Genomic DNA, 22406 nt, shown 5'->3' on the forward strand with positions numbered 1-22406 from the left:
TATTTCACAAAACCTTTATATATTACATGAATATTCAAGTAAACTATTTAAAAATCTTTAAAAACACAAAAACTGAATTATACAGTGTTTCAGAGAGATGGTTAATTTGGGAATGCTGTCATGTCCAACTATATATATTTATAGATATATTTTTTTATTTTTAAGACCATCATGATACTACCTGATATTGCAAGAAATCCTTGTCATTAACATTTGATATTTCTCAATGTATACCTCGAAAAAATTTAAAATTATAAGGATTTAACACATCACTGTGTACTTTTTCATCACCGTTTCTGTGTACTGTGTGACACTGAATCACACTACTGGCTTCCCTTTTTAAAGTGCTGAGTACCAGCCAAATTACATCAGATTAAAGTGGAGGTGACTGTGCTCAGTGCCTTGCAAAAAATCACCATTAAACTGCTATAATCAAACAATAAAATAATAATAAAAAAACCAAGTTCAGCTGAGTAGCGTGTATCTTCACCAGTGTCAAATCTCTAACAAAACCCTGAAAGACTAACAACACTTTTCTTGCACGCTGCATTCTTTATATCCATCAGCTGCAAGGACATTAAAATATTTTCTTAATGATTCAAACACTGGACACCTCCTCTGGCTGAAGGTGAGTTGCTCACTAGTTTTGGTCAAGTGGCTTTTGGGAAACTTTCAGAGCAAAATAACCCATCAACAGGAAACTGGAATGGAAAATGCCAACCATGCACGGTTATATTACTGCAAGAATTGAGTAACACATGCAAGACAAAGAAAAGGTCAGAACATACCAAAGTAGCAATGGTTAAGAAATTAGTAAAGTTTTCACAGTGTTTCATACAGCCTTACTTTAACACAAGTGCATCACTTACCACCACTATTGCTCAGACATTTTAAAACATCTCTTGGCCATGCAGATCAGTTTGAGAAGAAAACATAGCAAATTACACTTCTTAGGCATTTTTAGACATTAAGTACAACTTATAATTTTATTTTTATATTCAGTCTTATCAAACAGATGTTTTCAAGATATAATCATTCTAAGTGTTGGGCTTTAACATTCCTTCCAATTTTGTTGGATCCTGAGCGCTAAATGCCCAAAAAACTGGCCAAATATACAAAGCTAAGCTTTGTTCAAATAGCCAAGTTATTACATAAACAGAAGGTATAGGGAATTTCTTATTGACACTCCTAAATTTCTTCCTTCCTAACCTTGAGATGATCCTAACCTTGAGATGGTTGAATTTTATTCAGTTGTTCATATACATCTTTGCCTCCTGGAAACATTACTCTACTTGGGTGATTTATGAAGAAGTAGAACTAGACTCAAGAACACCACTGACTTTTTTTTTTTTCTCTGTCCAAATAACAAAATACACATTATTTTTTTTCCCCACTTGGCAAATTCTATTTGACGCCACATCACCACCACTCAACATTAATTCATAAAACAGAGACTTACTCCACTGTCAGACACAGCAGGGGAAAAATGTCCAGAGGATAAACGGGAGGCTCTTTATCAGATATAATTGCTTGCTCATAAGGAGAGAATCCAGCTTCCCCTTAGTTATTCTTTCATAAATTAATAATTTGTTAAAATCATAGTCACAAGAATTTCAGCCATTACACAAAATTCAAGTTTAAAAAACAAGAATAAATTAGTTACAGCCTTGTAAACAATTGTTCATTTATGTAACATACTTGGGGGGGAAAAAAAAAGTTCCTTTATATAATAAATCAGACAGTACAAGGCACACATCACACTTAAGAATCCAAAGTGATAAAACCAGCAGATGCCTATCTCTTCTTTGTCCGCTGGTGTAATTGTGCTATAGACACTGTAAAAATATGTAGATTTTGTTTACATTACAGTCATTTGAAAATATTTCATGACTGTGCTTTTTCTGGTAAAATATTTGTGCTATTTTACAATACAGTATGATTTGAAGCTCTTGGAATGAATCTTCTCAAATGTTCTCTACAAAGCTGCCGGGGAAAAGGCCAGTTTTTCCATTTCGTTGCAGAGTGCCTTTGAACCAGCCATCCTCACGTTTTTTGTGTACGAAAACAATGTCACCTTCCTTAAGTTCAAGTTCTGCTTCGCTCTGAGGAGGATAGGATACCACAACCCTGTACCTGTGTAATTAGAAAAAAAACAAAACAAAACACACCTTCGTTTAGGTTTGGGGGTTTTTTTAAACCGATGCTTTTGAAAGTATTCCTGTGCATGGTAAAACTTATGAAAAGTTTCTTTCACCAAGATTCCTGTAAAAATACATATAATGGTTAAATAATAGGAGAAAATTGTAAACATATTTTTGGATATAAATTTGCAGACTCTTCCAGTCAGCGTGACTCAACAATAATCAAAATGTTCACAGCAGTAACTGGGCACAATTTTACAAATGTACATTTAATATGTTATTATCTCAGGGAAGGCTTTTAAGGAAAGGCACAGAACAAAAAGAAGCAGCTAACAAAAATCTATTAATTTACACTGTGGTTTTAAATTATTTTGTTTAACTTAGAAACTTTTCAGGATAAAATGCATGTCACCTTATTTGGACACAGTTCCACAATTTTTGTACTACTATATTAACTATAATAAACATTTTTAAAAGTGTTCAATTCAAGAATTTTCTTAAGCACCCGATACCCAAAAAAAGTGTATTTTTTCAGTTTTCCACAGCAAAATCATTTTTCAAATATGAGTGCATCAAAAAGAGGCTATAGTCTTCTATCTCTATTTTTAAACGTGCAAAACACTACTCAATGTCTTTTACCATGGTTTGAGTTCACATCAACCTAAAATGTAAGTGTTACAGCTCTGTGGACAATTGTGTCAACTTCTTGATCAAGTGTTCTGGTAGATATTGTAACTCAGTTTCTAGTTGCACAACACGTTGTTTCTGCATGTTGAAATCAAGCAGAATCCATGGCTGGCTGTAGAATTCAAAAGCTTCTAACGTTAAGAGCCTTAAATGCAGTGCTAGGAGATCTGTTGGACAAAATCTAATGTCCAATTAAAATCAGAACACTCTGCACTCATGAAGATTACATATTACTTAATAGATTAAGATAATTATTATCTTAATCTTAAGATAATTTATTATTTTAATAGATTAAAATAAATGAACAATGTGATGAAAACAAGAAGTAAGTGAATACTTCTAGTAAAGGATGGAATACCAACTATAGCTCAATACAAGTTAATTCTGTAACACTGAAATGGAGAAAGACATTATATTATAGTAGTACATTTTACTTAAGAACAAATAAACCAAAAATGAACTCTGTCCCTATAGTCAAAAGTATTCAGAAAGAGTAGCAGCACTTCGTAAATAATTAAAGTCTCCTGGGAAATCTATGTACAGCAAATCATATTAGGACTTAATCAGTTGTCAAATGTCATTTATTAGTGACTTATAAACTCTGACTTTGTTTAAGTTATGACAAACCCCAGACTTCAGAGCACTGGGATTCATGCTTCATAGAAGTTACCAAATCAACTACAAGATTTATTAGTGCGCAGCTTCAGAATGCTCCTCATCCAACCTAGGCAGCATGGCAGATGCCTGCACTAACTTCTGCTGTGGGCAACCTGGGTTTTAATGCTGGCTTAGGACATAAGAAGCAAACATTTTTAATAGACTATAATTTTAAGTAACACTATAAACCACTTGAGATAAAACAATAGCCTATACTCAGGCAGGACAAGATAGTAAAATATAAGGACTGCAATAAAGCTATGAAGAACTTCTACTATTGTAATAAACAGGTTGCTTTCAGGCTGAAAATTAACCAGCACGCTGCCTAACACACACATAACACTAGTTTTACCCAAAAGAAAGCCCCTTAAAAAAATGGGATTCACGAAAGAATACCTACCTTACTGACCTTGCGGTCTGTCACATGCTGCCCTGTAAACACTTGACTTGAAATATGCTTGGTTTCAGTTTCTAATGCCGTCCGACAGTAACCTCGGTCTTCTCCCGAACTGATAGACTACTCTACTTTCCTTAGCTTCTGTTGCTGCCTCCTGAGAGTTAAAAGCAACAGCTTTGCAAAAACCCATCTTCTCTTTGTCCTCTCTAGAGGATCACCAACTTACACAAAAATACTGTTCTCTTGAGCTTTCCATGCAGTTTGAAACTCCCTTAACCCTGCAGTAATTTAGTACTTCCCGTTAACTTTTAGCTTCCCCACTACTTTGATATCCATCTTGTAATCAAATGTCTAAAACAAAGCACAGCAGTCCTGGTGTTAAAATGCTATTAATGAGAAGAAACCCATCAGGCTTTGCACCTTTAAATCACATCTCCTTCTTTTGTTACGACAAGCCATAAGATTTTATGCCTCATTTTACAAATTCTATTTGCCCAAATAGAGGTGATCGGATCCAGACTCATCACGCATTCACACAGCTGTCTATTCAGAGCACCTTCAATCAGCTATCGAACAAAACCTGGTTTTCCATTACTTATTTCAGCATCTACAACATACTGCCAAAACTACCAATGTCATGCAGAGTAAAAAGCTTATGCTTCAGCTGAAAAGTTCATTGCCAGGTCCCTGGAGAAAAATAATCACATTTACTAATTGTGACCTACAGTTTGGAAAAACATGTTCATTCCCACACATTTGAATCTTCCAAAACACTTCCTTGTTTATCTCCCTATTCAGTATTTGAAAGTGTTTCCAAAGTCTGAAGGTCAAATTTATAGATCCTTTGTGGTCACGTGATCTATAATATTCTACATACACCTAGTATGCAGTATACGTTTTCTTCTTTCTATTTTCTTTTACTGTCTTTTTCGTTATTTTAAAAAAAATTATCTTAATTATTTTCATCAGCTAGTAATAAAATATTAATGCTATAAAAATTATGTTATTAATATTATGAAAATAAAAGTACTTTAGCTTCCCAGAAGCAGCCACTATATTTGCCATCAGTTTTTTCCTGATATTCCCAATGTGTCTGGCTGCATCCCACAGTGCTCTTAGCTCTTCGTGTTTACGAATTTTTATTTTTTTTTGGGGGGGGGGGGGGGGGAGCAGTTGGTGGTCTGTCTGCACTTTTCTCCATTCTTCTTTTCATTTTTAATATTGGCATTTCTCACACTTTTCAATACCCTGAAAAAGATTATCTATTTCACATATATGTTTCACTTCCGTTTCACCAGAAACAAAATACCGATTTTCTTCCCAGCTATATGTAGTTGATTTTTGGAAAATTATCAGTGGTTTTCCTGATCACCAGGTGGATAAAAATATTTTCTCACATGCAGAAAATTTTAGCTGAGGAAAGCACAGAAAGCTGGAATTCCCATTACCGCACAAGTTTAAATTTATACTTACTATTCAACTTCTTGCTTTATTTCTTTTTCTTACACTTTGAATTTTTACTTTTCATCTCACCTATGTCCTGCTTTTGTACAGCTCTCCTGTCTGCCGAGTAGGTGCCTTGACTCCAACAGATAATCAACGCCCATCTAGGGCAGACTGATTCTCAGCGTTTAATTACCAGCGTTAAATGCTGCCAGATGTGATAAAAGCTGCTGCCCTCTAAAGCCACTGGCCTGCTCACTGGAAGCAGATGTTACACCAGTCATCTTGTGGTGGATAAAATGACTTAGGGTCATTTTAATCACAGAACAAAATTACTGCTGTCCTTCACTGTAACTGGATGAAGGATTCCAATTATAGTTTAGGATATGCAGTGATGTGGATTTACGTTCAACTTCAGGTCTTTAACACCATTGTGGTATGCTGGGAAGTTTATTATTACAGTGCTGTATATTTACTGTAAAGTTTAAGGCTATTTAATCAATGTTTCCCTCTAGAAGAGAAAGGTCATGAAGAGAGCTTGAAATATTCTTTTACATTTTGTCATGGAAAAAACTAAACCCCTCAGATAACCAAATTACTGTATATTCATAGCATAACGTGGCTCCCTCTGGGAATTGCTTCAAACTGGAATCAAGGCTTGGCTGAAACGTCTATCTTCTCTGTTCCTTCTGTACAAGGAACGTATGAAGGACGATGGACCACAGTGAGCAAGCAACCTAGTTCACTGGAGGAGAATGAATATAGGAGTGGAAGTAAATTACTGGCTTGCTACAGACAAGACCTGCAATAGTATGATGGAATGGAGTGTCATCATCGTCCCTTCCTTTAGAGAAAGGGCCACCTGTTTTAAGTATACATCCGCAAAGTCATGCCACAAAGAGCTTGTTTGCTAGCAAACAAATCAAATGCCCATCCACTTATTCTGTATGATTGGAAACAAGTTCACAATTTTTACTTTCCATTTTCTGTAGAACATACAGGAAAGAGGTACTCTATGACAACTTGCAATTCTGGTGAATGGAGAAACAGTGGGATTAGAATAAGAATTTGCTATTGTGTCTTAAAGGAAGCAAGGACTTTGGGGAAAACGCCGTATCCAAAACAGGAACATTTTCAAGTGCTTTCCAGAGTTGAGCCAGCTACTTTGGCTCCTAATTCATGCAGAATAATCAGCAGAACCTGACTCCTAAATCCTCTAGGCATCTTTGAAAATAAAACTTGAAAACTAATAATTATACTGTAAAGCCAGTGTCAGAACAGAAAGAGTATTTTTTCTTTTTCCAAACAGATGGTAGCCCGTGATTAGAAATGTGATATTTAAGAGCAGAATAATTTTAGCAATTTCTCTGTTCTTCGGCTTTTTGTTGAGCTTATCCTCATGAATATTTTCCTCCTCAACTCCAAATTTTCACTGAAGATACTATTGCATCATCAGTATGTTTCTTACCCACGCCTTCTTACAGACTAATGAAGATTAATTGATGCTTAAAAATTACTTTGAAGATATTGAGTACAATGTAAGAAGTAAGTATTATTAAGCAACACATTTTAAGCAATTCAGCCTAAAGAAATGGAAACGTGACAAGAGCACACCAGCAGGAAAAGCATTAACCCTGCCCTGAAGAGGACAAAGAGAACCCAGACGAAATTCTATTTAAATACACTGACCAAAATTTAACAATTCTGCATGACTACTAGGGAGAATGATCTCGTGGTAGCACTTCTCTGGTAGCAATTATTTAAACAACAGTAACGATACAGAGATATATCACTAGATCAATAAAAATATACAGAATCATTTTCTGCAAGTCATTCTGAGAAAAAAAATCTCCATCACAGAAGTGAAAACTACTTTTTGTGAAGATGCAAATAGCTCTACACAAATATCCACTGGACAAGCCAGAATGAATTTGATATTATTTTCACATTCAAAGCATAAAAACATATTATTGTGCCAAACAGACTTATGATAATGTGAAAATAAATTATGTTATTCTTAAGGAAAAGTCTTTCAGTTTTTATTTTCCATCTGTAAGTGTAAATCTACTTCAGAAATTCAGTGTGAAGTAGAAATTTCCTGCAAGGAAACTGCATAGAAAGAGTAATAACCTTTTAAAAAACACTAAAGGTATGACAGAAGTCAAATAAAACACAAAGTAGACACTTACACGCTCTCTGGCTCTTAATACATGGATGTAGCTTAAGATCAATGGGCCTCTGGAAATACAACAGTATGCCCACACACCGTGAGTTAATAGTATCAGAACAAAGTCTACAATAGTCAGCATGAATCAGTTCAGTCCTAAAGCTGTTAACATTGAAACTCCACTGCGGTTGTTTTTCCTGTACACCATACAATCCTGTAGCTACTGCAAAAGAAATCCTACGACACTCTTCATACTGCTTGTCTACTACCAGGAATAATAAAAAGAGACAGCAGTTAGAAAACTGCCACTTCCTTCACAGTCCGTGCAATCTACTGAGGACTCGGAAATTTCAAAACAATAGGTGGACACAAAAGTAAAGTGACAGAAGAGTGCCTGGCAGTTTCAGAGTCCACACAACTATGTGTTTTTCAGACTCGCTTGCCAGAGGCTGCGCTAGAGCTTGCTGTGTGGAGCGCACAGTAACAAGGGCATTCAGGTAGTAAAAGCATCTTTGCCCAAGAAATCACTTTTAAAGTCTACTCATAGATAGAATCTCATTCACCATATATTTAGGTCGGCAGTTAGGACTGCTAATAACCTTAAAGGACTAACCTGATATTCATAAATGCAATATTATAATGTGTTCGTGTTTTGCAAAATAGGAGGCCTATTTTATCTACCTCAGTTCTCATACCAGACCTGCAATCACTGTATTTGAGTGTCTATCCACTCCAAAACCTCAAAGTACCACAAAAGGTAAACAAACATAAACATGAGCGTTGGCTGATAAGCATATAAAGCACTGTTAAAAAAGTAAGTTTCATTTTGCTGTAAAATCTCAGCATTTTGAAGCAGTTCTAATATAAACTGCAAGTGTCAGAGAGCTGATTTTTTTCTTGGTTTGCCTGAGTGTAGCTGTGTAGGATAATTTACCTTTCACAGACGAGAGGTCTGGATTCATTCAGGACTGGACCCAGGGATGAGCAAGGCTGCCGAGGCGGAGGTGCTATCGGAACAGAGGAATCCAGGGAACTTGTTTTCCGATGTAGCGTCTCCTGTGCCAGCGCAGAGACCTCGCTGTCAGTGGTAGAGGATCCAGCTTTGCTATGACCGCCTGCTGATGGAAGCTCTGGCCCGACTGCACCTTGCAGGGCTAACTCTGCAGCTGCTTGCTCAGCCTCCAGCGTTGGTGATGCTGGAGGTGACAATCGGGGCTTGCGTTTAGTGGATGCTCCAGAAAGCAGTTTCAGCAAACCTTTCTTTTCTTTCTGTAAACCGAAAGCAATGCCTCATTTTAGAACAAAAGCCTCCCATGAAGAGCTGAACACTTCCTTCTGATAGATGCCATTATGATCAGAGTGGACTCAGTGAATTATGAGAAGATATCTGAGATTGTACAAGTTACAAAAGATAATTATGAAAATTATAAAAGAGAAAGATAATGATTAAAATTCTTAAGAGAAAAACAGTACGTCATTTAGACCATAGACCAGCTAACTCCTTTCACTTAGTCAGTTAAGGCTTACCTTAAAAGCCAATGGCACTGCCCCAAAAGGTTGTCTAGCAAAAGAAGTGAGGAGTTAGATTCCCACAATGGGAATCTAAGAAGTAAAAAATGTCGTTAACATGGAAGTTTCTAGGAAGGCATAGAGTCATTTCAAACCAAGCAGGGAGAAAAGTCTGCCCTGGAGGCTGCTGTTTAGATAAGTGTCTTTTATTTATCCTCCCTCAGTAAGGGAAGACGTTCATGATTTAACAGAAATTTGCCACAAGGGGAATGTATTGTGTTTTGCTGCTCTGCTAGAGGGGAGAATTGTAAACATTCTTTTACTTGTCCAGACAGGAATCCCTGAAGACTCTTACTTACCCTGAAGAGAATTATTTAAGTAGCTTTTGTGTTTCTTGTCTTTTTTTTAAGGGGTGTGGCAGCGATCTTCTTACCAACCCTTTGACTAAGTGAATTTAGTGCTTATGAGAGGTGCCAGATTGTAAGCCCTGGGGACAAAAATAAGCTATTTAACCACAGAAAGAAAAGCATGAGCAATGTGAGATTTTCATTATAGCTTGGGATGCAGTGGAATTGGTGAACTGTGAATGAAAAATCCTCTGTCCTTCTTCCAAGCCTCCAATGACTTAAAGCTATTTCAGCAAAGAACTGCTGTCTAGCAAATGGGAAAGAAAGAGAAACTCAAAGAAATTAACACAGTCCAAATATGTTAGCATCTTTAACCTTAAACTATAGGCTTTCTAAAAGCCCTGCCTAAGGGCACCTCAGTCTGATTTCAGTGGCTACGGCTAAAGTAATTTTAAAACCAAGTTCTAGGTGCCTCCATTCAACAATAATCACCAAAATAATTAAAAAGTGGGTGAGATTAGTGTACAGCCTATGATTAAAACCTTCATAAACTTCATTAAGAAGTGTGTGGGTGAAAAGTAGTAAGGTAAAGTCTAAAACATTTCAGATGTAAAGAAAGTTGTCAAAAGGAGAAAAAAATTCTAACTACACCACAACTGTAAAACAAAACCAGTTAGAATGTTGGAGGAATGTTTCTGCCTGCAATATAACATAATCACATGGTTTGTTGGACAGTGAGAATGAATTTAGACACAGAGGAAAATACTTCAAATAGAAGGAAAACAGAATCACTACAGCCTCTACTGATCTACATTTAGAAAAGACTGAGTTACATGCTTTTTTTCCTTTGTCCAGAAGCATTGCTGGTAATGCGTTTTTAATAATTTCTCAGTGTGTCTACTTAGTAAGGAAGGCAACCTAAAAAATACTGATTTTCACCAAATATTAGGTTTATTTTATTAGACTGAACTTTTTTTGTTCCCACAAGTTAATGGGTCTGGGGTTTTTTTGGTTGCTGGGGTTTTTTTTTGTTTTCTGTTTGTTGGTTGGGGTTTTTTTTGCATTACAGGATTATTAGTTTACAGCTACTAACCGATAACATTTGCCAAACATAGAACTTTCTAAAGTATTCAGGAAACTGACTGGAGGTAAAGAAAAGCAAAATACTTAAAATTCCAACAGTCAGTCTAATAGTTCTTCTGAACTTTATCCATTCACCTTTTGTTTTTCCTGCTTAGGGCATGAACCTGCTACCCTATTTTAACCCTTCTCTAAGGTCTGCTCTGTATTTTAACCATCCTAAACTATTCTTGTACGGCCAAGAATAAACTTGCCCATAGCTGTAGTCACAAAATGGGTGCCTGAGTTTCAGGCTCAGTCTTAAAAACCTTACAATGCTGCTATTCAGCAGATGTAAGGAAAAAAATATGGATCTCTTAAAAGCTTGCATGATGAAAATGGAAGAATTCAAGGGAGTGATTTTATTCTCTACCCACCTTGCCATCCTTGTCTGCTTTACTGACAGCAGCATTTCCACCAGCTGCTAAAGCACTCTCTGGAGACGCAGGAGCTCCAGGGTGAGTGTTTACAGTTCTCCCACTACTATCTCCCTCCAAAGATGAAGCAGCAATGTTGGGAGAATTCAAAGAAGCTGCTGCACATGCCAGTGGGATGGTTGAGCGGTTCACATCCCCAGCCGTGACGTAAGCAGCAGTATTTGGAAGCTGGGGCTGGAGCTGCTGGGAGGCAGAGTGGTGGGGAATGATCACAGCTGCAGGAATAAGGCATGTTGGACTCTGTGCTTGTATGGGTGTGACTGCTGCCGTAGGTCTTTCTTGACTGTGTGCAGCCACTAGAACAAAAGAATAAAATGTGAGAGTGTTCATTTTTTCAGAAGACACACAAAGTGAGGTACAGTCACTGTGTTATAGCTAATCATTCCTAAGAAGCTTCCATCCAACCTTCGTAACTTCCATTTATATTACTATAATAACATCTCAGACAGCATCAAATTTAACTCACCAGAATAAAGAAGTAGCATACGCTACCCTACTTGCACCAGTATGCAACAGAAGAATAACAGCACTGCAACTATTGTGGAGAAATCCAAGCTGCTAAGTAAAATGCTTCATGTACAGAGATGCAAAGTGAAGATTACGTTTTAGTTTGTAAGAGCTAGCTAAATCCTGCCTGGAACTTGTTTGTTCCTTTTAATATGCTGTGTAGTTGTCAGGGCACATAAAACAAAGTAGGAAGAAACACCCCTTATAGAAGCTGCTAAAAATATAATTGGATTGTTTTCCCTAAACTATTCACAAAATCCACAACAGATTTAGTGGGTCTTTCAAACAATAAGTACAGTGGCAATTACTGCTATGAGTGGTTTCTCTGAAAACGTAAGCTATTGTCTCTTGGGATGTTTAAATATAGAAGTGGATTTATTCATACCCCTGTGAAAGAAAAGGAACATCTACACTGGAAGTTGGAGAACAGCACAGAGTTGAATATACTAACCTGAGCTGCAGCCTAGCTGCAAAGCACAGCACTCTGGATGAACTAATTTAGCCTTTCCAAGAAGCAACATTGCTACTACAGTTCTATGGACAACCGTACATGCTTTTGGATCATTTCAGCAGCTTGGGTATCTCTGCACCACTGGATGGTATGAAGTGCAGACATCTTACCCGAATAATATGAGGCAAAATGCAGCATCCCAGTGCAGCCCAGCTTCTTTCCTTCAAATACCGTGAAACTTAGTATCTAAGGAGGGGTCATCCCTCTAGCTTGGTGCACGTACATCTCAAATGTATCAGCTCACTCTGATTTTTCAGATACTAATTAGAGTTTCAGGCTTCTTCTAAGTGATATCCTGGAATCAAGCCTCCAGCACTTGCTCTCTTTATTCTGCTCTCTACAAATTCATCTGGTAATTTGGTTAGATCGCATCAACAGTATATTAGAGAAGACTGACAAAGCTCACAAATTTGATATTGCAATCCTACATTATTATACTCAATTACAATCTCTATGATAAGAAACACAAATTCTTTCTCAAAAAGAAAGCATCACTAAATGCTATATCTAATTTTTAATATGTAACCTCTTCCCCTGTAGCAGACCCTCCCTAACTCTGAGTACCATGAACATTTCCAGAATGAGGATAAGGAGAGTGCAACAAGATGGTTTTTTTTTGTAAAAAACAATAATTAACACTGGCATTTGTTCGTGAGACAAAGTCAGTTTTCTTACCAGTAGCTGCTATTCTTCAAGATATGTCTATACTTACATGCAACCAATGGAGTACAAGCATGGAATACCTTCCTGGTTTTGTTTCTCACCCCCGATGGAAACAATAGGAAAAAAATGCTTCAAGTCACCCTATTTTCATACAGTTCGTCCTTTAATGAAATAGGCAGAATATACGTTTTCTTCCCAGTTCCTTTTAATCAAAGAATACATACCCCCTCAGCGAGGGTGATGTCAAGCAACGTCTCACTAAGATCAATTGAAGAAGGGTCCTCCAAGCCCTGAGCTAAACTGAAACTGAAGAACAGCCCTGCAAAATGCAGCATTGATCTGAGAAGCCTCATCAAGAGAGTAACCTTCAGCAAAGGTGCTAGGGAAAGCTCAAGATGATCGCGTTTCAGATGCTGACTACAAGGATTTCTAACATTAGAACATGAAGCAGCCATTATTGCTTCTTATGCCCTTATAAGGGACAGATCTGTATTTGAGACTGAACAGTACACCTTTATACCGCAATCCAATGTTAAGTTCCCTGTGAAGAGAGCACAGCCCCTTTGATTTTTCCATTATGGACCTGGAAAGTTGGTGGGAAGTACATTGTCATGTCTTCCAGATGAATGAACTGTAAGAGCTTATTCATCTTGATGCAGGGACAGAAAGGCCTCTGGAGCCCACAGGAGCATCCTCCTTTGTGCTGTCACTCGCAAGCTTCTAGGCAGCTCAAAAGAAGGATTTAGAGTAGAAACCTCCTGTGCCTGAGAGGCAGGAAAGTACAGATGCTTTGCTTAGTTTCTCTTACCAGCTGCCAATAGCACCTGGTTATTTTTATTTAAAGACAAAGAATAAAGTTGTTACAGAGGACTACCGCATCTGTTCCAGCCTAAGATCAGACTGGAGGAAGATGGGGCCAATTAAGGAAACGAAACATCTAAAGACATATGTACATACCCTACCTCCAAAAGCAAACCTGGTGCTGACATCTGTACATGCACACAGTGTTTTAGGAGATGCATGACTGCAGAGGGAGTGGGCTAATTCATGAATGTTGAGACCATAAGAAACAATCATCCTTAAGGGAATAAGAGATAATACCATTTGCATCTTTTGCTTTCTCTTCTGCTCTGCCAATAAGAATCTCATGATGAAAAAAAAACCTTTGTCACGACTCTCTCAGCCAAGAGATCTTAGGCCCCAAATGCAAGGCTGAAAGAGGGAACCACTGAGATAGTTTGAAATGTTTGGGTTTTTTTTTTTCCTTTGCTTTTGAGGCCCTAGGAGCAACTGGAACAGATTAGGCTCCAGTTGTATGGTGTTTTCCTAGCCTGGCAAATCCACAGAGGAGTGCATGGATTTGATAAACAAAAACTCTTGAAAACACCACTATCAATCTTTTTAGATCTGGGTTTAAATAACAAGAAGGCACGTTTCACTATGATGTGGCCTGCCCCAGACAGTAAAGTTATACCTGTCAGAAATACAGATGTTTGTGACATAAATGGTATGGATCTTGAAGCTAGTATAGTCTTAGTGTTTCAGAATCAAAGCTGAAAGAAGCTGCAGTCAAGTTCAGAGAACAAACTGGAATACTTAAAGACCAACCCTGAGCCAGAGCCCTGAAAATAAAGAAGAAATGAATGCTGAAGGTCTTCAAAGATGTTAGGAGAGAACTTAAAAGTGAATGCTACATTAGAGCAATCTGGAGCTGTTATGCAGTTAACACGCACACAAAAAAGCGATGACTCAGATGTTCTTATCACTTTTATTACTATATGAATTACATATGAGTGGGGAAACTCAAAGAATGACCCCATCCCAGATACTGCTGGAATAAAAAAAAATCCACCTAAAGTACTTGCATATAACTTCCCAACAGTAGGAGTATGTACGTACACACAGTTGCTTAGAGGAGAATAATAAAAGATTCAACAACTCAGAGAGATATATTATTTTAGAAAGCATTCAACTCTCAAAAACTAGATAAAAAATGCCTTAAAAAAATCCCAACACATATTTACATATAATCTGACTCCAGCCACTGGCCCAGACAGACCCTACTGTCTGCCTACCACACGTTAAAGGCTTTTTTTTTTTTTTTTTTTTTTTTTTTACCTGTTCTAACTGCATTGCGAGCCTGGTTGACTGTCATTTGTCCTGTCACATGCATAAGGACCTTGGTTTGCGGACTAGTTTGGATATGCGCTGCAGAAACCACAGCTGTGGGTACTGTGCTGGAGTTCACTGCCACACCGTTCCCCTGGAGCTTCTGAGATGTTCCACTAGCAGTGGAAGGGCTGACCATAGTTACCACTCGTCCCGTTTGGCCAGCAGTAGACATGGGAACTTTTGTTTGTGATGCACTTGTCACTGTCCTGCCAAAATTAAAAGCAAAACACAACTGAAAAATGAGCTAGGTACTAAAGCCCACAGCTCTTCTATTATCCAATTTTAGCATTAAATACAAGAACAGAATCATTTTGAACTTGAAATGACATAAACTATTTAGAAACTTGTATAAAAATATACCTTGTAACTGGAGCCACATAATTTCCAGGAAAAACACCAATCTTGCTTGTATGCATGGAAGTTCCCTTGAACCAGCCATCTTGACAGCGTTCAAACACCAGGAACATTTCTCCCTTCCGCAGTTCCAGTTCATCTTCTTTTCGAGGAGTGTAAGGGTATATAGCAATATACCTAAAAGACAAGATAGTAGATGCAATTGGTAAACCTGAAACACTTTAAAACATCACTTGTGTTTTCTGGCAGAAAGAATTCAGTCAGAGATGAGAAGGCATGGCAGAAAGGGTTATGTGTTAGTCGATCCACCATACTGTTAAAATATTAAAACAGACATATTAAGGGAAACAATGACCATTAAGAATATCCTCCTAACTGTACTTTAATGTAATATACAATACTTCTAGTAAGATTGTCCATTTTCTTTATTAAGTTAGTGAACTTAATTAATAGGTGTTTATCAGCTACAGATCCCAGCATATCCCGCTTATCTCTCCCTATACCTGTTTCTAGTATCTCTTCCACTTTGTGACATGCCAACTCCTCTTTTTTTTGGGAGGGGTGGGGAGCACAGAGAAGTTCTGTTAGTCAGAAGTGAAAGGTAAGTATGAGAACTACTGTTCAAATCGCAAAATTGCAATCACCCTGTGCAACCGCAGTGACAAAAAATAGATCCACTACTAGAACTTGAAGTCTATGGGTAAGGTAGCTAGCAGTTATTCACTTGTAAATGTTATTTCATTTTTTTCATTCTAAGCAACATTAATGCCTAATACAGTGCATCTGAAATCATAGTGAGAGTTCAGAAACATTTTGCCTTTTTTCTTTTTAAAAAGACATTCTTAAAAAAAGTAAAAATAAAACTGAAGCTCCTGCAGTTGCATGCTGGAATATTCCTAGGGAAGTCTTCAAGTAAGTTTGCAGTTTCCTATAATCACATTAAAAAGTGATGCTGTTTTAACCACCAGAGTGTTCTATTTTCTGCCACAGTTTGAACATAAGAAAACTGTTTAAACATTTTATATAAAAATGTTTATATAATTATGGATCCAGACCTATGGCAAGTAGCATTCTAATAAATCACATTTTCTCAAAAAGAATATACTTTTCACAAGAGGTAGCCAATTAGGATAGATGGGTAGAATATCCCCTTTTTTGAGAAAGGATCCACAATTGCTTGCAACGCTAGTCTTTCCGACTCTCCTTGTTATCCCAAGGGTAAAAAAGCAGCTTTACAAAACATTCTCTTCTCAAAATTGTCTCTTGTGCACAGTAATGATAGCATTAACTGTATGCTTCTCCTTTTTGCATTATATTTTTGTTCCTTGCTGCCCACCCCAGAAACTGCATTATCTGCAAAAATGCTTTAACGGCATATAGGTACCTGCTAAAGCACGTCCAAAATATGCTTTAAAGGCACCATATGACACATTGGCAACAAAAGACTGGTAAGTGATTTAGGGGTGATCTACAAAGCCACATACTGAAGCTCTATGTGAAAGCAACTCATGTGCTTTAATTGGTGTTCATTACCTTCCCCTTTAGTTAAATTATTCCGAATTTCATTAGTATCCTTCTATAGAGCAACCCTTTGAAGATGGAAGACGGGAATAAATGAGATGGGAACTTGATTAACTGCGCTAAGCACAATAATCCATAAGAAGCAGTGTTAAAATGCTTGACACCAAAGAAACAGCCCAAATCCAGATGCACCTGCTATACAAGAAGGGCACTCTTTTGGAGTGGGAGGAAACCTGGTAGGAAGATAAAAATAAAGACACAGAACAAAAGCCATCCTTGCACTACTCAAACGAGTCCTATTAGATGGTTCAGCCGCTCCTGAATTTTATTTTTTCTTTTATCATTCTTATTCTCCAAGCTGCACACAAAGAAGTTTCCAAGAAGAAAGATGTTGTCAGCAGCACGTGTTAATATACAAAATATTTTCGCCCAGAAGGATGACGCACATTTGCTTGTACTACAAGTGTGAAGACATAACGCTAACTAGCAGCTTTCTGCCTTTATACCAAATTGCCACCCATTAATTAACTCAACTGTAGAATCTTCAGTCAAATTTCAATCGCAACTTACACAAGCAGTCTGACAATGACATGCTAATATAACAGTCTAAATGAAATACAGCACTTTGTGTTTTATTGTAAGTTATTCCATATGAGAATAGCCTTTTCATTCCATATATAACAGAAAACATTGAACAAATTCGCTCCGGAGTTTGCCACTTGCAAGTTATAGAGTCTTCACTGCTAACTCAAGGATTCGTTCATCTTCTGTATGATAAATACTTTATATTTTCAAAGTGAGTCCTTTCTATACACAGCAACATCTGACCATATTTACCTAAGACATAAATAACCCTCAGTATAAAGGCTGTTTGGGGATATCAGCTTTATGTATGTTTTGTTGCTTTTCTTCTAAGTTGCACACTTGCTTTTCTGGGAATTCTAGCAGAACACAGCCAGCTGGCGTGATGTACATGGGATGTTACTGATCTCATTTCATTTTTCTGACTGGCAAAAATTTTCGATTTTACTTACACACTTGGACGAGTTTGTGGTCGTAAATGTGCCATTTGGTCAGTTGATCCTGATGTAGGCCTTTGTATTACACCTGCAGACTGAGGTCCAGAAGAGGCCGATCCAATGATTGCCGCAGACAAGAGAGGTGGTGGTGGAAGTGGGGGATTCATATTCTGATTTTATGAGAACAAAAAAAAAAGCAACAGGTGATCAATATTGTTTGATGAGTTGAATCAGCTGCAAAAAAAAAAATAATTATGATATTCTAAGGAAATGGGAAAAAACCAGCCGAGTGCAGTATTCGTTTACCTACTGGTACTACAGAACTGGAGAGTTATGTTTGTCAGTATTTTTCTTTTTCCAATTTCAAATCTTGAAGTGTCGGCAGCTAATTAAGCAAATGACAAGCAATTTCTCAGCACAGGAAAAATGGAAAGCATTGTTTCTAATTATAACATCTTTAGGATAGGACTCAACAAAAATTCAGAAGCCTTCTAGGAGGTAGATTTTGCATCCTACTGCTGACTGTAGTTCAAAACATGATTGTTTTTGTAACCTGAAGCTGAAACATAATATACAATTCAGCAGCAGTGCACCCAAACCCACCCCTTCTGGGGGAAATTTTCTTTTGATGTATGGGTTACAAAAGCAAGCACAATATGAGACCATACTCACTGAGCTATTGTTACCACTTTCTCCTATTCTTCTAGTTTAAAGAGTTAGCTTTTGAAATTCAGTATTATCAAGATTGGTAATCTTTAACAAACACCCCAGTAAAAAGGCACAGTCCTTTTACAGGCAGATCTTAATGGGGGTCCTGCCTACAGGCTTCTATGCCTTTTGAGAATCAATGGAGCAATTGTTACCTTCTGCTCTGTAAAGCCTCAGACAATTCTTTAGGACCTTGTGTACTGACACTCCTGGGAAAAGCCTCTGACAAAAGCAGAACTTTTCCTTCACCCCTTCCAAAAATAATTATTTGTGTTACAACGCACACAAAAAGAGTAATAAAGAACTTCCAACATTTGAAAATGTAAAACTGAATTCGTTTCAAACATGATCTTCGACTTAATGCAATCCTTTAATACTGAAACAAAACTCTACACCACTCCACTTCAGGTTTAGAAACCACATAACAAAAACATAAATTAACAAAATATGCTGAAGTAGTGCCTGGCTCTTCCAGAACATCAGCAAATAAATGCACAGCATTACATTATCAGTTTGGAAAATAAGTAATTGAAAGTCATTGTAATTCCCCTCAAACAACCTACTTCTGAAGTTGGGTTTTTGGTTGTTTTTCTAAACAAAAGCCTATAAGGAAAGTAAGTTTCAGTTCTACACTGTGTGATTATTATCTCTCTGCATTTGGAGAAAGTGTTAGTAAAAAGACAACTCTCAACTAGTCTTATACTGTCAAAACACAACAAAGGACTGCATGATTAAAAGCTTTCAAATCTAGAGAAAACTGATTAACTCTTATAGATTTCAGTCAACACCCTTATGCTTAGTCATGATATAAATTGCATAGTATATTGTGAAATATTCCTAGTTTATTTAAAGCTTTTTTTCTGATCATACATTAATTTCTTAAGACCAAATAGGCCTCCTGTATCCAACACAAAGACGACATGACCTGCTGGAGGAAAATCATTGTGAGCTTTGATACGAATAGTTGAGTTATTTACAAGAACGGCAATTGCATTTGCTTCACATTCTAGATCCCCATCCAGCCAACAAACTTTTTAAAATATCTTGATAATTCATACTGAAACACCAACGTTTCTCTTTCAGTTGCTTTACAGCAGGAGTTATTTCCCCCTCCCAGTCAGCTTCAACAAATGTCTTAGCTGAATCCAAGCTGAACGTGAGCATCTAACTTTTAGGCAACCGGTCTATAGAACATAAATTCAAATCTTTTTTTAGGCATCTAGATTCCTTTATACATGGTAGAACCTGTAAATCCACATCAGGAGATGATTAGCTGGAAATCTTTAAAATTAAACCTATTCATGCACGATATCAAGGCTGTCACGATTCCACACTTCCTGCATCTCTAAAGATACAAATGCTGGGCATTTTATTTTATTCATTTGAACACACAATATACGTTGAATTTTTAGCTGCAATAAAGGCACCATCCCAGCTCTATTTTGTTCTGCTTTATTCAGGTTCTGCTCCCCTCCCCGTGTCTATTACTATGGTAATGAAACCTGCAGTGAGCCACAGCCCAATTAAACTCCTAAAGTCTTGGCAAGTACTTAGAAATCTAAATAAACTACCTGGTAGGCTTTAGAGGACTAACGCTCCTCAGCTTGCACTGCTACAACTTGATAAAATAGATCCAAATGCTCTAGCCAAGTTTGCAGTAAGTTTCCTGGCACGTAACCATTTTTCAAGCTATTGAGAAACGTATCTACCTCCAGAGCACAAGCCAGTTTTGATGGTACCCATATTCAACAATCTGTGAAAGAATATATGCAAACCCCACGTGATTTAATAAAATATGATTGTCAAAATAATTAAGAGTATTTTTATTTTAGGTAGTTGAGGGGGAAAAATTGAAAGTTTCTGCAACTACTTTTCCGACAACAAGTGTACTTTCAAGCATATAAAACAGCAAATAAGTCAGAAATAATTTTTTTTAATTAGAAGATGAAATATTACATAATTTGATACTTAATGTAAGTAAAAACTTCAAATAGTACCTGTACTCCTGCTCTAGAAACTCATACATATTACTAAGTTTAAATATAATTAGGCTGCATTCCCGTATCAGTCGACTGACGATCAATAATCAGCTCACCCAAAGAATAACAAAAGGCACAGCAGTGGAAAAAAAAACATTCATTAACTGTCTTCACTCCCACAAGGTCTAGGAAAAAATACATGACTTGCAAAATCCCCTGAGGGCTAACAAATTAAGGGGCATGTTTAACATAATTCCTAAACTATAAATGTATGTTTATCAAGAACAGGCCTCTCACTGAAAACCTCATCGTTTCTTTCAGCTGCTTCCTCTTCCCAACAAAAGTTGATGTGAATTTTTGTTGGTTAAGAGTCAGACAGTTTTTATTTAAACCTCCTCCTGACTGAGTTACAGTATTGAACCAGCTGGAACTACAGAATAGAGCGCTGAATGTCATCAGTATACTATAACCTTCACAGCTCGTTCTTCATTAATAATAATTCAGACTACCTTATATACTTTAACATAGAAAGGCAATTTGGGGGGGGAGGGGGAAGGCAAGAGAACAGGATGAGAAAGAACAGGGATTTTTTAACTTTTGAAACCTTCAGCACATTAGTGAATGTAAATCATCCAAATACAGAGCACCTATTTCTGCTCGTTAAGTGCACATACCAAAACACCTTTTCCAGTCAACCTATTCCATCTGCAGAAGTAGCACTATGGTTACCTAGGTCGATAGCAGTCCAAAATACTTTTAACTTCTCCAGAGACTGTAAAGGTAGAATGAAAGGAAGGTAAGTTATCTGTTGTTGCTACATTCTGGTTTTCTTCTGCTGCTTTTGAATGTAACTCTAACTTTGCTGTGGCATATTTTGTCTCTGTTTTTCCCATATCATGGTTCAAATCGCATACTTGCTTGAAGAGTTTTTTCAGCAAAATCTATGGCAACTACATCTTCTCCATTAGATAACAACCTTATAAATTATATTCAAGAATTTCCTCCCAAGTAAATGAACCTTACATAATTGTATGTGCATATTTTCAGTCAACAACTATTGAACTTGACATCTGCTATTTATATTTTATAAGGAACTTCAAATATACTAAGCACCTACAAGGTTCAAAAATGCCAGTGGCCAAGAAAAGCAGACCAATTAATGCCCCCATTAAGGGAAAAGTTGTGGTTTGAAGTCCCAGAGAACAGTGTAAGTGATAATATCACAGTTAAAAGCCTCAGCTGTGAGAAGTTTGTCTCAGCTCATAGCTTCTTCAATTTCAAAGAATCAAACCTCAAAACACAAAACAAGAATTAATGCTGCCAGCTCAAGAACAAGGCTAAAGAGCTGCTGCTGTATAATAAAACTTTTAAACAAATTATCACAGGTTTTCTGAATGCAAATTAAAATTTGCTTAAGTGATACAAGCAGCAGATAGTGTATATGGTCACTCGACAAAAGCACTCTCATTCCTAAGTATTATTTGTGTCAATTGTGGCTGCAAATTTGTAAATCACTTCCTTCATACATCATTTGGTACCAAAGAGCATCTACAAAAGATTATTATGGACAAAATAAAATACAATTGGCATTTTTTGAACCACCATAATATTTCCCAAAATAACAACGTAACAAACTAAACCATGATCCTATACATGTACACAGATAAAAGACTCACAGGCTCCTTTGGGCTAGGAATGAATCTCAACTGCCTTAGAGAAACTTGCTACCCAACAAGACAGCTCAAAATAGCTCCTCCTAACAATAAAAAAGCCACCTTTATTACAGAAGATAAGAGAGGACCCTAACTTTTCTTTGCTTCTAGAATCAGGACAGATAAATATAGTAAAGATGCATAAATTCAGGATTATTGTAAAGGAATATAGCTTTTTCAGTGATGGGGACTGATGCTCCTCCTCTCCGATTTCTTCTTTCTCCCTTAATCTGAGTTTGGCATGAAATAAAAGAAGTCGTCTAAACAGCTTGCTCTCAAAGAACAATCAGTTACTTTAAATAGTGTTATATACACAAAAACAATCAACAGGAACAAGATCCAATTAAACCATCTTC

At 37.0% G+C, this 22406-nt stretch overlaps 1 protein-coding gene across 1 annotated transcript in view; it reads right to left on the reverse strand.

Annotated features, from left to right (window-relative positions):
- Nucleotides 1-1713: 1713 nt before the first annotated feature.
- The window catches only part of SH3RF1 (SH3 domain containing ring finger 1), an 84028-nt gene continuing 63335 nt past the window's right edge, over nt 1714-22406 (reverse strand). The window contains exons 6-11 of the mRNA XM_009893736.1: nt 17667-17821; nt 15118-15288; nt 14704-14963; nt 10845-11200; nt 8427-8761; nt 1714-2133 (exon numbers count right to left, since the gene is read on the reverse strand). Of these exons, the coding sequence (XP_009892038.1) occupies nt 1965-2133; nt 8427-8761; nt 10845-11200; nt 14704-14963; nt 15118-15288; nt 17667-17821 (1446 nt within the window). The 3' untranslated portion in view covers nt 1714-1964. The remainder of the gene's footprint in view (nt 2134-8426; nt 8762-10844; nt 11201-14703; nt 14964-15117; nt 15289-17666; nt 17822-22406) is intronic.

The sequence above is a fragment of the Charadrius vociferus genome, unplaced genomic scaffold (assembly GCF_000708025.1).
Source record: "Charadrius vociferus isolate BGI_N301 unplaced genomic scaffold, ASM70802v2 scaffold59, whole genome shotgun sequence".
Classification (NCBI taxonomy): domain Eukaryota; kingdom Metazoa; phylum Chordata; class Aves; order Charadriiformes; family Charadriidae; genus Charadrius; species Charadrius vociferus.